This window comes from Clinocottus analis, unplaced genomic scaffold, assembly GCF_023055335.1.
Source record: "Clinocottus analis isolate CAN_PGR_092001 unplaced genomic scaffold, fCliAna1.0.p SCAF_32, whole genome shotgun sequence".
NCBI classification, from domain to species: domain Eukaryota; kingdom Metazoa; phylum Chordata; class Actinopteri; order Perciformes; family Cottidae; genus Clinocottus; species Clinocottus analis.
In genome coordinates this window covers 863430-879860 of record NW_027176065.1, presented here as the reverse complement: position 1 = coordinate 879860, position 16431 = coordinate 863430, and the positions used below count along the sequence as shown (strand labels likewise).

The following is a 16431-nucleotide window of genomic DNA, read 5'->3' as shown; positions in this document are numbered from 1 at the left end:
ATATATATTTTAATATATATATATGTATTGTTTATATATATCGTTATATATTAACAAATAATACATAAAAGAAATTATATTGGGACTTTTTTGTTTTGTTTTAATGTATAGCTTCAAAAAGGAATGGTACAGATTATTTAGTTTATTTGTCGTCTTTTCATTGAATTTGGTGATAATAAAAAATATAGACCGGAAGCAGACTCGTCATTTAAAGTTGTCAACACACTAAACAAACACAAACACAAACGCTAATCACACCCACCTCGTGCAGCATGTACAAGATGCTGCCGTCTCTGGCTCTGTCCACGGCCTCGTTGGTCGGGACGAACACGGTCAGAGGACCAGGACCCCGCAGGGGGGGCGGCGACCCGCAGTTCTACGAGAGCACACACACACACACACACACACACACACACACACACACACACACAGTTTAGATTCAAGGAGAGTTATCCCTGCAGGCCAACGTGACGCTCAGAGGAAAGTACTCACATCAGACAGCGACAGGAAGCGGTTGTATTTTTCATCCTTCATCATAATCTCTCCGATCGTCTTATCAGCAAACTGGGGAAGAGGAGGAGGAGAAGCTTTTATTGACTGCAGGAAATCCTATAGTAAACATTAACTGTACCAGAAACGCTCAAACAGCATTGTGAGAAACTGTTCGTATGGTACATGTGGTATTTTTGTTTGTTTTTCCGGTAATTTTCCACATTTTGCTGAGGTGAGCGTTTCCCTCACCCGTTCATCACGAGGAGACTCGGTTGTGAGCGTGTTGGTGATCGGCCGGTCGATGATGTGGATGATCCCGTTGGCTGCCGGCAGGTCTGCCTGCAGGACGCTGTACAGTCTGCTGGGGTTCTCCATCAGAATGAACCTCTAGGTCGACCAGACAGAGACACAATGCGGGTTTATGGAAGTTCAGCCTGCACATACAGGCGTCGCACTTCAGTGCACTTTAGTTGGTTTCTGTTTTTTTTGAAGGAAACATGATTTCTAACGAGGTGTTTGTGTAAAATGTGCGTGACGGGGAACGCGTCACTGTGCTAAGAAAAGGAAAACATCATTATAGTAAAGTCTGCAATGTGCATCAAAACAATAAAACGCAAAAAAATACGACGAACAGATTTGTAAAAACTCAGTTTCACATTCAGACGCGGTGCTCTCGCTGCTGCACATGGTCGCACAAAGAAAAAAGCGGAAAGAAAAGGAAACAAAGTCATATATCAGAGGTTACAGGATGTATCTGATTACTGCATGCAAACATGATCTCTGATTTACTTTATGGGATTATGTCTCACTTATGGAAGCCCATTTCTGACAACAACAAAAAAGAGAGCAATGTTAACAAGTATGAAAATAAAGGAAAAGAAAATAATGAATTGCTGAAGCAGAAACCAAATCAATCTCTCTGTTTTCCCCTGAATTATGATGATTATGGGAGTAATACAAATGAAGTTAACGAACATCCCCGTGAATAGTTTTTACATCTCACACCAACAGGACAACTGGAATATTTGTTGATCTGCAGTTTGGCGGCTGAACATTGAAAGCTACGGTTCAATCATTTTAAGACTCTTCCAGTCAGTTTATTAGAACTTATACTTGTAAAACTGCACATTTGTTTCCCGTCGTCATCCTTTTCGTTCAAAGAACAGACAACAGGGTTGTTGAGGTTTTGAGGAGGCGTTACCTTGTTGTCTTTGCTCCTCCACCTGGATCCTCCGTACAGGTTGAAGTCTCGCCCCTCCAGGTCGTTGTAGAGGTGCTGACCCAGGATCAGGTGGTTTTTACACATCAGCTCCTCGTTAACACCCTGCAGAGACACGCGTCGGTGAGTAAATATAACTCCTGATTTGTTAAAGGACTTCGGAGCGCTCTCTTTAAAAAAAATGAACAACGGGAAAAGGTTAAAAAAAGTGCTCAAAACTGGAAAAATGAAACAAAAAGCTGCAGACTGAGAGTGAAGGAGAATCCAACACAAGTCCAACTGATGCAACAACAAAAAAGACGTTTCACTCACAGAGCGAGACAGGATTTGATTTGAGATGCACCCCGGGGTGCACATTGGTGATGTAACCTGGGATGGATCAAAGTGTGTTTCGGGTCTTTTTTAACAGCAGGATTATTCAGAGGTCATGGATGACTCCTTCTGATCCGGAGGTTTCATTTTTCTGGGTTTTTTTTTGTCACTTTCACTGCAGGAATATCAGTCGGCTTCGTCTCCGACAGATGACTGCGTTCTGACACGCGCTAGCGTTAAGCACTCAACCTACGCAGGTATTTCTTAAAAAGAAGATCCTTACTTGTGACAAAAAAAAAATGCCACAACCGTCACCAGCGTGAAGGCATGAATAAATTATTCACGGATGCTCGGGCCCAGCGGGGGGTCAACAGGGAGCCGGCGGGCCGCCACACTCGCGATACACTGAGTCATTCAAAGGAATGTCTGCCAGCAGCCGACACGCTCTGGCAAGAAAAGTGTGAGATAAAAAGAAAAAGGTGACTCGCATTATGGGTTTAAAATGCTTTACGGTTGTGAGATCTAAAACTAATTTAGCAAAGATGATCTTTGACTCCAGCGGGACGATGTTTCTTTGTGTGTTCCTGCTCAGGTGTGTTTCCTCCATCGCCCTCCATCGTTTCCTCCATGTTGGCTTCCAGCTTCCACGACACTTTTCTTACAGTATAAAAAAAATGAAAACATTTGTGAAAGTTTTGCCGTCTGAGACGATTCCTCAGCCTCTTGATTTCATCTCATCGAGAAGGAAACCGTTTAAAGTCGGATGTGCACATTTAACCTTTATAGTCTGCAGGTCTCCTTTTTTATCTTCTACGGTTTCACATTCTTGCTTTAAACATCTGAAATGTCCAACTCGGGTTTCTATGGTTACCTCAGATTTCACAGGCGGAATGTCTGTATGTGTGTGTGTGTGTCTGTGTGTGTGTCTGTCTGTCTGTCTGTGTGTTTGCATGTGTGTGTGCGTGCCTGCATCCATGGGTGTTTGTGCTCGCATGCATGCATGTGTGTTTGTGCATGTGTATGTGTGTGCATGCGTGTGCCTGCATGCGTGTTTGTGCATGCATGTGTGCGTGTGTGTGCATGTGTGTGCCTGCATGCGTGTTTGTGCATGCATGTGTGCGTGTGTGTGCATGTGTTTGTGTGCGTGTATGTGCATGCGCGTGCCTGCATGCGTGTGTGCATGCGTGTGTGTTCGTGTGCATGTGTGTGTGTGTTTGTGTGCATGCGTGTACATGTGTTTGTGTGCATGCATGTACATGTGTTTGTGTGTGTCCGTGTGTGTGCCCCCATGTGCCTCACCCTCTTGATTTGTTCTAGTTGCCCTGACCATCTGTCTCTGTTCTCAGGCCGAGCTGAAAGTGTGTGTGTGTGTGTGTGTGTGAGATGTGACGTCACGAGGCGGCGACAGCGTGCGCGTGATATTAACGTCTTATCGTCCGACGCGATTTGAGAGAACAGATCCAGCTCCATTTTTTTGTGTCGACGTCGCGGTGTGTTCAGACGCGCAGCAGCAAACAGATGAGAAGCAGACAGACACACACAGACACACACACACACAGACAGGCGACCTACAGTCAGAGGCGTTTTCAACAGGGGGATGAACGCTGTGAAGGGTCCGTTGTGACTCAGCAGCAGTGAACAACCTTTCTCTGAAACACACACAGACACACACCAAAAGGTCAAAGGTTAACAGGAAAGATAGGAGATCGCTGCCGGTAGAGACGGTTAGAGTAACGTTCAAAGTGTAATTATGTGGTCTCACATTCTTGCTCGTTTATTTAATGGATGTTGTTGTGCATTCATAAATAGATTTTTTTTTCAATGACTTTTCCAGGCCTGAAAATAAACCATTTTTAAAAATTCAAGACTTTTCCGGGTTTTCTTTGACCGTAAAGAACCTTGTAAACATTATTCCCGTAGTAATATCAACGTCATATTGCTGTTAAAACATCTCCTACAAACAACCTGGTTAACGGGTCCAGAAGGATCGCAGATAAACTTCTTGGGTCGCGCCTCTAAAGGGCGACACAGTTCATATTTGTGGTTCTTTTTTACCGAACATGGCGACGGCTCCGGTCAGATTTTCTCTCTGGCTCCCACTCCGGTCCAGCTCTATCAGCCGCTCCATCAGGGTACCATAGCAGCGATGCCCGTCACCAATCTCACCGGCCTCGCACGTGCACCTGGGGGCAGAAGGGGGGGGCGGGGGCATAATACACTTAAACACACCACGCTAACCCGACCAGACGATGCGTATTGGTGATCCGAGCACAAGGGGCTCTAAATACGTAGTTCTGGACTTGTGTCTAGACCTGGACCTCACTCCATTTGGAGAGAGCAGGCAGACAGGCAGGCAGACAGACAGACAGACAGACCTGGGATGTCCATCCAGTTCAGTTTGACAGACAGCTGTGGGGTCGCAGGTGTCCGCTGAGCAGGCAGAGACCAGCCGACAACCAAACTCAGCGCTGCCACCTTCAGGGGACATGCCAAACATGCACTTGCAGCTGGACTGACAGACAGGTAGAAAGACAGACAGACAGATAGACAGACAGACAGGTAGAAAGACAGACAGACAGACAGACAGACAGACAGACAGGTAGAAAGACAGACAGACAGACAGACAGACAGACAGACAGACAGACAGACAGACAGTGTGGGAAAACACAGTTTTAGATTTTAGCACCGGTTTAAATTCTGGACACAAAAATGCTTTGTGAGTATTTGTTCTGACATCAACTGCCTGAGTTGTTGCTCGTGGTACTGATGGTGATTCTGGGTCTTGTCCTGGACCCGGCTCTGGTTCTGGTTGTGGCCCTCACCTTGTTGGGTCCTTTAAAGACGCAGATGGTGGAGTTGACGGGACACCCGCCGTTGTTCTCGGAGCAAGGGTTTCTGGGTACGCAGATTTTTCCGTCGCCCTGGTAGTCCGTCTTACAGACGCAGGTGACCCTGGAGCCCTGCGAGGAGCACTGGGCGTTGACGTCACAATCCCTCGGTGAGCAAATACCTGATCCGGGACACAAGGATCCGAACATTCACCAAACATTCTTGTTTATTGAAACTTTAAAAAATGAAGAGTACTGGACCTGCTTCTAGTTCTAGTGGGTAAGAAACAGAAAGTCAGACTAAGGAATCTGTTGTGGGTCTTGTTCTTGTCCTGGTTTAAGGGTCTATACTCCTACTCACCTTAACTTTATATTGTCATGTAACATAATAAACAGATGAACCGGAGACAAGACATATTTAACTAATATCTGGGAAGCAAAAATTGGAGAAATGACTGTCGAGTTGTGTGTGTTTACTTGCGCATTTGCCCGACGGCGTCCTCCGGTATCCAGGCAAACATTCACAGTCGGCGGCGTCTCCTTTACAGTACGAGTAGGGGCTGCAGTTGCTGCACCGGTTGCTCACTGCCGACAACACAACACAACACAACAGCAGCTCACGAAGGGAAACTATTGCTCATCACACGGGAGGTGAAAACAAACTGGAGCGACGCATGCAATATGTTGTGTTAAACAATAAGACTAAGCACGATGTGTCTTATCTACTGGAGTCTCTGATCAGACGGTTCCAGTTTTAAATCATCATTTTAGTTTTAGTTCAGTAGTTTATTCAGACAAAGCTCGTCTAAATAAAGAGACACGCTTGTGTTTTGGAAACAAAGCTTTAGCTTCTTTAAGAGGTGTAAACACAATAGATTACGAGAAAAAAGACACAACTGAATATCAATCTGAGCTCAAGCAGAACAGGACAGTCCTCGTTTATCTAAAAGATACCAACATAGCATTATCTATCGCTATGAAATTGTTATGTCAATGAAACATCGTAGGTTCATAGTATTTTTTCCGAGACTGATATTATTAGAGTGGACATTTTAGCATAATCTCTATATTGATGTAAATGCAGTAAGTATCATTTAAATAGTTTCAGGGTTAGTTCATTTCCTTCTTGAAAATTATATTTTGTTGTATTTTATATTATAAAAAGGACACTCAGTCCGGCTGAGTATCTGTGAAAGATATATTTTACCCTGATAACGTGCAGTAATCTGGTGTATTTTAATATGTTTACATAATCTAATACAGTTTAATACGGCATGTCATGGTCTTACCTTGGTCGCAGCGCTTCCCCGTGTACGGCGGCTGACACAAACACTGTCCGTCTCCTTCTGGACCGTTAGTACACACTCCATGTGCACAGTCGCACTCTGTGCAGACAGACAGAGGACAGCTTTTCAAACAACGGTGGGACAATTTTTGCAGCCATGAACGCAACTATTTGAAGGTGTGGTTGATATTTTTTCTTTTTCTATACTTGAGAGTCTCGTACATCAGCCTACCTTTATCGCACTTTTCTCCAAAGAAGTTTGGTTTACTACACTTCTGACAGGCAAAACCAGAGTAGCCGTCCTAAAGAGAGAGAAACCAAGACATCAACGATCCATTCGACATTTAAAAAATAGATTAAACCCCCCAATGTGTTTCCAAATCCACAACTTCACCAAAAGCAGAAACACACACAAAAACATCAGAATCTCCCGTCAGAGTTAATGTCGCCATTAAATACAGAAACAATGGTATAGTAAGTTAAACACAGACAGGATACTGACATCACAGACGCAGGTCCCATTGCCGAGGTCTCCATCCAAACAGGTCCCGTGGAAGTTACAGGTCTTCCCTGACCAGCTGGGACAGGCTACAGACAGACAGGTGATACAGAGAGAGAGAGACAGGTGACAGGTAAATGATCATTGTTCATTGTTTATGATACCATTATATGTTACCATGTGTCTGAATCATATGTCTTGTCAACTTTAGTGCCTCTAATGGCCATTGCTACCAAAAAAGTCATTCAGGATAGTTTAGTGGAAGCAATTAGGGCATTTAACGGCACATAAATTCACAGCACTGACGCAAAATTAATGACGTTACTTTACGTTAAGCTAAAAGCTAACCGCTGCTTCTATCGTAAACCGGTTAATTACAAGCCAACTATCCTTCTATACGCAGAAATAAGTTATTCTTTGGTTATTTAAGTCTCTTACTTGTTGTCGTACACACACAACTGACGGCACAAAATCAAAATAAGGCAACAGAAAGTCCCAATTAACTCGACCAGATGTTCTAACGGTCATTTATTTCCACCTGTGAGACGAAACGTGAGCTGTGTAGTGACGCGCGGTCATAGTGTGACCTGGTTGGTGGAAAGGACTGGCGCTCAATGAGTCAACCAATCAGAGCAACAGAAAAACAGAAGTGTCCCGCCTTCTTGTTAAGTGGCCGTTTCTTTTCTTTTTTTAAATCTAGGACACTTGAAATACAGATGTTTAAAAGAATATTATTTTACTATCGATTTATCTGTTGAGTATTTTAATTTGAACACTTGACTCTTCTTTCTTCAAATGCTTTAAATGTTCTCTAAAACTCGGTATAGTGTGTGTACACTGAGATGTGGGCCTATTAGTTACTTAAATTAACATACAAATACGTATGATTATCATCTACTAAAAACACAACAACCTATTATTGTGAATATGTAGGATTATCGCGAGAAATTAGTAATAAATGCAATTTTATAATGAATTATGCGCACATTAAGTTATCACTGTGACAACAGGTGCACAGTATAAATATTCATGTGATCTGAGGGTCTTTGCATCTATTTAATTGGCCAGTATGATTGGATGACGTCACAGTTAAACTCTACCTGAGCGCTCTTTGTGTGTGTGTCTGTGTGTGACTCTGTGTGTGTGTGTGTGTGTGTGTGTGTGTGTGTCTTACAGAGACAAAGCGGTCCCCAGTGCCGTGGGCAGCATTTTGGCTGCATGAACCCCTTCATACAGATGTGCTGACATCCATCCAACGCCATCTCCCTGCCGCCGATCTCCACCACGTAGCTGCAGCACACGGTAACAACATGCTTCATTCACACTCTACTACTACCATGACTACTAGAAGTGAAAACACAGCGTTGCTGTGCATCCTGGCACGCACCTGCAGTTGGTGATGCCCCCGCTGCTGAAGCCGTGGGGGCAGCCGCTGACGGCGGCACAAGAAGTGCAGGACGTGTGCACATCCACTCTCTGTGAGATGTCACAGCGGCCAGGAGGAGGCTGAGTGGGCAGAGCAGATTTATCTATTACAGTCTGATACAGCGTGAAATCCTTTATTCTTGTGTCCCGTCTGGAGCTGAGTCCACATGAACGGATGAGACACTACCGACGCCTGCGAGAGAACACAACATGTGACACTGAAGTAAATCGATGTGTGTATTCATCTGGAAGTTGACTTTCACGTGTCGAACAGTTCATGTGTCAGCATTTAAACGTCGCGGCTGGTTAAGGAGGAGTTCACTACTTTGTTCACTGTTGAATACTTCAATTTATAAAAATGTATATTTTATTTATTGATCATAATGTTTTTGCATGTTTTGAACCTGCAGTGAATAAAGTTGTAAGACAAATGAAGTGAAAAGCACATTATTTCCTTTCGAGATGTGATAAGGTAGAAATATTAAGTAGGCAGAAGTACAAACTGGAAGTATAAGTACCTCTGAACTGTACGCAAACAGTACTTGAGTGAATTGACTTAGTTACTTTTCACCTATAAAAACACTCTTAAGTGGAGAATCCTTGTCAAAGCCAGGTTTGTCTGTGTGAGAACCAGCAACGCAGAGATTTGAGCAACTGTTTTCGTAGTGAGGGCAACTCCACAGTCAGTGAGTACTGGACATACTGGGACACGACCACAGCTATCACGCTGGTTTTACTGGGATACGGACACATTTCTGATTCATAACTGAATTATTTTTTGGGTCCTCATTTTTCCTTTGACGAATTAGGACAACAACAAAAAAAGACCAAAAAAAAAAAAAAAATTGTTGAGCAAAATTTAAAAAAATTAATCAACTTTTTTTTTCTTTTTTTTTTACAAATTAGGACCAAAAATAACAAAGACAACAAAAAGTTAAGACTTTTTAAGCATTCTAAGCGATACGGTGCAATATATTTTATCACTTTACCTTCATTTAAATGTAAATATGTATTGTTTATACAACAAAACAAGTACAAGTCACATAATAGTCCAATCTTGTTTTAATTCACGTATTCTTTTAAGCGTTTTTTTTTTTTTTTGCAAAATTTTTTTTTTTAAAGCAAATTTTAGTTTTGAACGTATTTTTTAATTTGACAGGGGTTTTTTTTTTTTTTTTTGAGCAAAGATTTGAAGATAATTTAAAAAAGACACAAATCTACCTTCATACTTGTGCCGGTTCGCATTAGCAATGTCAACCACCCGTAAGCATATTGATGGGTTACTTTAAAGTACATAATTAATTTAATATATGTGTGGACTTTGCATTTTAAAGTAGTTAAAAATGTTCAATGAAAGGACAACAATGTACTTTGTATGTAAATATATTAGCTACAATTAGGCTGTAACTGTAATTTTGACAATTGCCATCAGTAGTCAAGTTCTCATTTCTCTCCTGAAATGAAACAGGAAATGTTATTTTATTTTTTTTCGCAGAAGAAAATAGGACCAAAAAAAAATATAAAATTAGGACCAAAAAAAAAATGAAATTAATCAACTTTTTTTTTTCTTTTTTCCGTTGACTTGAAAAAAAAAAAAAAAGTTGATTAATTTTTTTTTTTTTTGGTCCTAATTTTGTAGTTTGATGCACAGAACTCGGCAAAAACACTTGTTTTTTTACAATATTCATGACTTTTCCTCTGGCGCCATCAGCATGTCGACGTTTTCACTTATTCATCGCTCTCGTCTTTGAGACAGACTGGCGTCACGTTTTATAGTTAAATGTTTTGACAGCCATCGGATACATTGCCATGAAATTTGGACACAAATTCTTTGTTGATCCTCTAACTTTTTAAAGAGCGCAACGTCACAAAAACATTTCAGCTTCCTTCAAAATGTGGTTCATGTCCAAGTAAACGAGTTACATCTCCTCAACTGTACCGCTGACAAAGAGCAGGTCAATATTTTTCCCGCTGAAGATCAGCGTGTTGACGTTGTGAGTAACTCTGTGCGCATGTTAGCGAGCCGATGTACTGGAAGCATCCGGATGAAAACACAGCTGTGCTCAACGTCACAGAGTAGATGGCATGACTTTAGACTTTTAGTCTTTTTGAAACGTGACTATAAGTCAGCAGATCTCGACCTCTGCTGCTTTGATTCTTGAAATCGTCCCTCTGACTTTCCAGAAGGTACAATAATAAACCGCTAGAGTCTAGTGAGGTTGTGTTGTGTTTGGGTTTTTGTCAGGATTGTACTGTTGTTGTACTTCAATCAGTAGGTCAAGTCTGAAATGTTCAATTTATGCAAAATGAGTCCACTGCATCCACAACTTTTCACTCAGCCGGTGACCAATGAGGACATTAGTTTGTGCACAAACACGACACAACAATTAGCTTTTAGCATTCAAGGCGGCTGTAGCTCATGGGGATGAACAGTCGTCCTGAAACCAAAAGGTAGCTGGTTCGATTCCTAAGTCTCTACATAGTTTACATGTCAAAGTGACCCTGAGCAAGACATGAACCTCTAGTTGCTCCTCGCCACTGCTCCTTAATTATGGATGGATTAAATGCAGAGACACGTGTGTAATATGACAAACATAAAGTTTCTTCTCCATCAGAAAGTGAAAAGCAGCTTGCCAGTTAGCGGTCTGAGCAGGTGATGTGTTGCCTCAGAGCTGGAGGTGTGTTACCTGTTGTTGCAGCGAGGTGTGCAGACACAGCAGCAGCAGCAGCAGCATGGCTGCAAAGTGTCACATCCAAGGAGGGAACACAGATCCACCAACCCGGCGCCCTCCTCACGCAGTAAAAATATATATATTTTAAATCAGTGGAAAAAGTAGAAACTGCTGTCAGGCAGCGCCGCTTCTTCCCATCAGTTTTCTCCTCTTGTTTCTAGTTTGAACCTGGAACACAACCGGCTGCTATCGACAGGAAAAACACACATAACGACATCCTCTGTGCAGGAAAAACAAAACTATTACAAAACAAAAGACCTGCGAGTGAAACAAGCAACCTGCTGTTAATCCACAAAAAAACAAAAGAACTTGTTCAACTATTTAGTCACACAAATGAACTGCGCTGCGTCCGGCGAGGCCGAGCGGCTGCAAGCTCTGCTGCGTCTGTCTCCTCGCTAATCTAGGAAGAGAACAAAAAACTAACACAACAACAGAAAGTGGCAAAGTAGGAACCTCCCCGGAGAGGTCATCTCCTCCTCCTCCTCCTCTTCCTCCTCATCTTCCTCCTCCTCCTCCCCCTCCTCCTCCTCATAGTAGTAGCAGTATTAGTATGTGTAGTAGCAGCAGTTGCAGTAGCACTCGTACTCGTACTAGCAGTATTAGTACATGTAGTTGTAGCAGCAGTTGCACTAGTACTAGCAGTATTAGTATGTGTAGTAGTAGCAGTTGTAGTAGTACTAGCAGTATTAGTACATGTAGTAGCAGCAGTTACAGTAGTACTAGTAGTATTAGTATGTGTAGTAGCAGCAGTTGCAGTAGCACTAGTACTAGCAGTATAAGTACATGTAGTAACAGCAGTAACAGCTGTTACAGCTGTTACTGCTGTTACTACACTTATACTTATACATTTATACTGCGAGTACTACTAGTAGAACTAGTACTCGCAGTATAAGTATGTGTAGTATTAGCAGTTACAGTAACACTAGTAGTATGTGTAGTAGCAGCAGTTGTAGTAGCACTAGTACTAGCAGTATAAGTACTGTAGTAGTAGCAGTTACAGCTGTAACTGCTACTACTAGTAGAACAGTACTAGTACTCGTAGAACAGTAGTGTGAGTACTAGTTCTAATACTAGAACTAGTACTCGCAGTATAAGTATGTGTAGTATTAGCAGTTGCAGTAACACTAGTAGTATGTGTACTCGCAGCAGTTGCAGTAGCTCTAGTACTAGCAGTATAAGTACATGTAGTAGCAGCAGTTACAGTAGCACTAGTACTACCAGTATGATACTACAGACCGCCAGAAGAAGTACTCAGATCCTTTACTGAAGTAAAAGTAGAAATACAAGTCTAAAATACTCTATCCTTGTTTCTAAGTATATCAGCAAAAAGTACTTCAAAGTATCACATTTAAAAGTACTTATTATGTAGAATCGAACATTTCAGTGTTATATTATTAAATATTATTATTTTGTTTTTAATGGCCAACAAATACATAAAAAGAAAACATGAAGAGAGAGAGAGAGAGAGAGAGAGAGAGAGAGAGAGAGAGAGAGAGAGAGAGAGAGAGAGAGAGAGGGAGAGAGAGAGAGAGAGAGAGAGAGAGAGATTGTGAGAAGTCCTCTCTCTTCCTGACAGGAAGTTGGGGAGCATTTCCGGTCCTGTTCGTCCCAGCGGAGCTTTGCGGTTCTGGACGGATTTCCTCGTCATCTGACTCAAACTCTCCACGTCTGAAAAAAAGGAGCAAAGTGAGTGAAGAAGAGCTGAGTTTCTTTCTTCCTGTGTGAAATGTGAAGCTTTTGGCTTTTCGAGCCTCGGTGACAGACAGCGACAAGGTGAGTCTGAGCCGCGCGCGGGGGGTCAAAGGTCAAACCGCACGCACGCAGAACAATAGCAGGAAGCCGGAGGACAATACACGGGAGCAGAGCTGCCGCGTTCACTTCACGAGGAGATTTTAATCAGCTGCGTTTGCGGTTCACTCGCCCCGAGAGAGCCGGTTTGAACCAACTTTATCGACATTAGCGAAAGCGCACAACCCCGTGCGTCTGAAGAAGAAATGCGCTGCTCCTCATGACAACCAGGCACGAACACACCTTTAGGAACAAATAATGCTTTTTAAATCAATTATATTTGAACTGACGAGGTCCACATGCACATTCTATACCTCGATAAAATCTAATTAAATCTGTTTGTTATGGCCTTGAGAAAAGAAAAAGGCATAGCATATATAATTAAATATTATATATAATTGTAAATATAAATTTGATATGATCTTTCCAATTGAGACCATTTTTATTAAGACGTTATATTTCATTATTTTTTTTGTCAACAATTTGCTATTTGAAGAGAAATTTGGGGATTTAGTTTTATAGAAGTACAAAGTTTTTTTTACAGGTGAGGAAACGTGCACAGAAACTCGCTCGCGCACGTCCGCCTGCCATCTTATAGCTTAGCATGCTAGCAAGCTAACATTCGCGAATTAGCAGTCAACACAAATGTCATTTTTTATGGTGTCCATTTTATTTTTACGGGGCTATCAATGTCTTATGCAACAAATTATGTAAAATAAAATCAAAAGATTATGTTCTGCCACTAGTTTTAGATAATGGATGCCCGTGTGTGCAGCTGACGAGCTGATATTAATTATTATCTTCGACATTCACTTTGTTTTGACTCCTGTGATGTCGTCTCACATCTGTGATGCCTTGAGACGTCCGGATTAAACACAAGAGCATAAACTCGTGTGTGAAGGACACCGAGATATCTTTGAGTGTTGCGTAATGGAAAGCACACACACACACACACAGCTGACTCATGCAAAACGTGAGAAAAACATTAATTAAGGAGCAGAGAGAGAGCTAGAGAGAGAGAGAGAGAGAAAGAGATGTCTCTCGTCCCGCTGACCGTCCAAACCTGGATCAGCACTCTGAACCGGAACAAACAGACAAGAGGAAGCGAGGACAGGATCGTCTGTCAGCGTCACGTCGCTCTGGTGAATCTCTGCTCCGACTGGTAATCAAAGGAATTTCACGAGATACGACAGCAGCCCCTGAACGCCTCACGGCGCAGTGAAGGCAGAGACTTCCTCTACTTCCTATTTTACCAGCGGTTGTCTAACACTGAAAGAAAATGTGATTAAACTGAATTGACTAACAGTTTAATCTGCAGGTAATCTAAAAAGCAGCACTAAACATACGTCCTCATAAAATCACATGTAAAACCTTCACTCATGTTATATTGTAGTGTCGCAGCTACATGTATTGTATTAAAAGCAGTTGTATTCATGTACTTTGACAGCTGGACAAAACTAAACTACTGTCACATTACAAATAAATCAAATTCCATTACGCAGGTTCAAATATCTTCTAAATGAGTTTATACCGGTAACACAAAAGGTTTGCATTGATTTAACTGAACAGTTGACTAACAGGAACTAAAGTTACAGCTGTTAAACGAACCGTTTACTTACTTTTAACCATTTTTTATTTTCAGGTTGCACAAAATCCTTTTACTGAATAAATCTTTTTTTTTATCCTTCATAGGAATAAAACTGCAAGTAACATAAACCAAACTTTTCAACTCTAAGTAATCAGACTTCCAAGTAACCCCTTAACTCAGCGGTTCTCAAACTGTGGGGCGCGACCCTCTAGTGGGGCGCGGAGGTATTACAGGTGGGGCGCAGGGGGAGATGCAGATTCTTAAAAAATATATATTTATATTGATTTTTTTAAAGAATCCTTTTATATGGAAGCCGATTTCCGCCACACAAAATAAAAAAAAATTAGGACAAAAAAATATGAAAAAAAAAAAAATTTGGACCAAAAGAAAAAAAAATTGGGGCAAAAAATATGTAAAAAAAAAAAAAAAGATTAGGACATGATTTTTTTTTGTTGCCTTTTTTCAAGCCAATGAAAAGAAAGGAGACAAAGAAAAAAAAAAGTTTGTTTTTTTTTCCCTAATTTTTATTTTTTTGTATCAGAAGTGGGCTTCCATACGCTTTATTAATCCCACAGTGGGGGGATTATTCTCTGCATGTCATCATCCTCAGTAATGAAGCAGTTTTGTGCTGCTGTGAAGCTCTGGGGCTTCAGTGCCTTGCTCAAGGACACTTCAACATGAAACTATGGGGAGAAAACAGGGTTCCAACCGGCTGACAGAAAACTGTTCCCATTGGTCAGCTCGACCTGCCGGCGTCCAAAGGTCGGCCGGCCCGGTTCTGCTGACGGCAGCTTCCTCGTACAGTATCTCTGCTGCTCCGGCCGCCCGAAAAGGAAATCGGCCCCGAATTTATTGACGAGCGGCTCCGACAGACAGGAAACAGGAAGTTGAAAGGTTGCGTTTCGTGCTGCTGAAACGACGAGTCATCGAAATCTCCTCCGAGTGTCGAAGGCGATGAAGTGCTGACGGGAACTTTGTCTTAAAAACAAATGTTTTAATCTTTTTTTTTTTCTTTGGGAAACAAATGTTTAAAAATGCTGATGAGTCTAAAGTGTTTCCCAACAATCCCCAATATCTAAATATAATATGACTTAAAACATTCCTATAATAATACCAAATGACAAAAAGGTCTTTCTATGAAGTCTTTACTTTAAATTAGAAAATATTAGGGACTAAAAACCCTCTAAATGCTGTTTAAAGACCTTAACAGGATATTTATGTTGGAGAATTGTGAATCTTTTTTTCTATTGGTCTAAATGTAGTTTACAAAAATGATAAAGTCAAAAAAAAAAAAGTTAAAAGGTTTGAAATGAACAAAAAAAATAAATAAGTTGGTTAAAACCTCCAGTTCTGAGAAACACTTTAAGGATTGTTCTTTCTCAAAAACACACGGCATCAGTCCAGTTATTGTATAATCATTATATAATGATGTCAGAACTTTGCATTGTTTTAACTTATCTTTGAGTTTAAAGACTCATCAGAAGCCAAATCACGACTCAGAGGTTCATGAGTTGAAAAGTTGTCACGACGGCAACAATCTCTTTTTTTAATGCCGACAATCACAAAGTAAACAGCCGACGGCTCCACAACATCTCCCACGAACAACAACAACAAACTTAATCTGCATTGAAATGAGGAATAAACTCACATTTTGTTTTAAGACACTAAGAGTTCCCCATTTTATGAACGCATCATCAAAAAGCTTCTTTTATATTTTTATTGTGCATCTTCACATCGGTTTCCGTCAGCGTTCCCTGAAGACACACAACTGGTGTTTCGTGGGTTAACTGCTGCGTCAGGACACGGCGGTTCAAACCCCAGAAGAATCAAACCGCCGGCGTTGCTGCATCAGGAGTTTTCATTTTCACTTTAATTCAGTGGCATTCCCCGAAAACAACAACATGTTATGTAGAAAACGGTGGTGAGGAGGAGAGGGGGGGGAGTTATAATAATAATAATAATAATAATAATAATAATAATAATGAAAAACATAACATACAATGAAATAAAACAAAGTATAAAACAGAAACACTGAATGATAACAATAAACGTGAAAGAGTTTTTTCTTTTAGTACAAAATCTGCTTCAGGATGAAAAACATCCGTCAAACTTATATTAATATTTATTAATATAATATTAATAAAAAGCTTCACTGTACAGTTCAAGAATAACAATAATACTGATTCAATAATTAGAACGTTCAAGGAATAAAATGTTCGGAGCAGATTGTGCCGAGCAGCGGTGTGTGTGTGTGTGTGTGTGT

At 41.2% G+C, this 16431-nt stretch overlaps 1 protein-coding gene across 4 annotated transcripts in view; it reads right to left on the bottom strand.

The window, feature by feature from the left end:
• stab1 (stabilin 1) overlaps positions 1 to 11195 on the bottom strand; it is a 52800-nt gene extending 41605 nt beyond the window's left edge. For all 4 annotated transcript variants that reach the window (XM_068595774.1, XM_068595777.1, XM_068595775.1 and 1 more), the window contains exons 1-15: positions 10748 to 11195; positions 8023 to 8141; positions 7810 to 7925; positions 6639 to 6724; positions 6369 to 6438; positions 6141 to 6236; positions 5329 to 5436; positions 4846 to 5033; positions 4399 to 4535; positions 4079 to 4206; positions 3596 to 3672; positions 1694 to 1816; positions 742 to 879; positions 493 to 564; positions 263 to 376 (exon numbers count right to left, since the gene is read on the bottom strand). In XM_068595774.1, the coding sequence (XP_068451875.1) occupies positions 263 to 376; positions 493 to 564; positions 742 to 879; positions 1694 to 1816; positions 3596 to 3672; positions 4079 to 4206; positions 4399 to 4535; positions 4846 to 5033; positions 5329 to 5436; positions 6141 to 6236; positions 6369 to 6438; positions 6639 to 6724; positions 7810 to 7925; positions 8023 to 8141; positions 10748 to 10795 (1620 nt within the window). In that variant the 5' untranslated portion in view covers positions 10796 to 11195. The remainder of the gene's footprint in view (positions 1 to 262; positions 377 to 492; positions 565 to 741; positions 880 to 1693; positions 1817 to 3595; positions 3673 to 4078; positions 4207 to 4398; positions 4536 to 4845; positions 5034 to 5328; positions 5437 to 6140; positions 6237 to 6368; positions 6439 to 6638; positions 6725 to 7809; positions 7926 to 8022; positions 8142 to 10747) is intronic.
• Positions 11196 to 16431: the final 5236 nt, after the last annotated feature.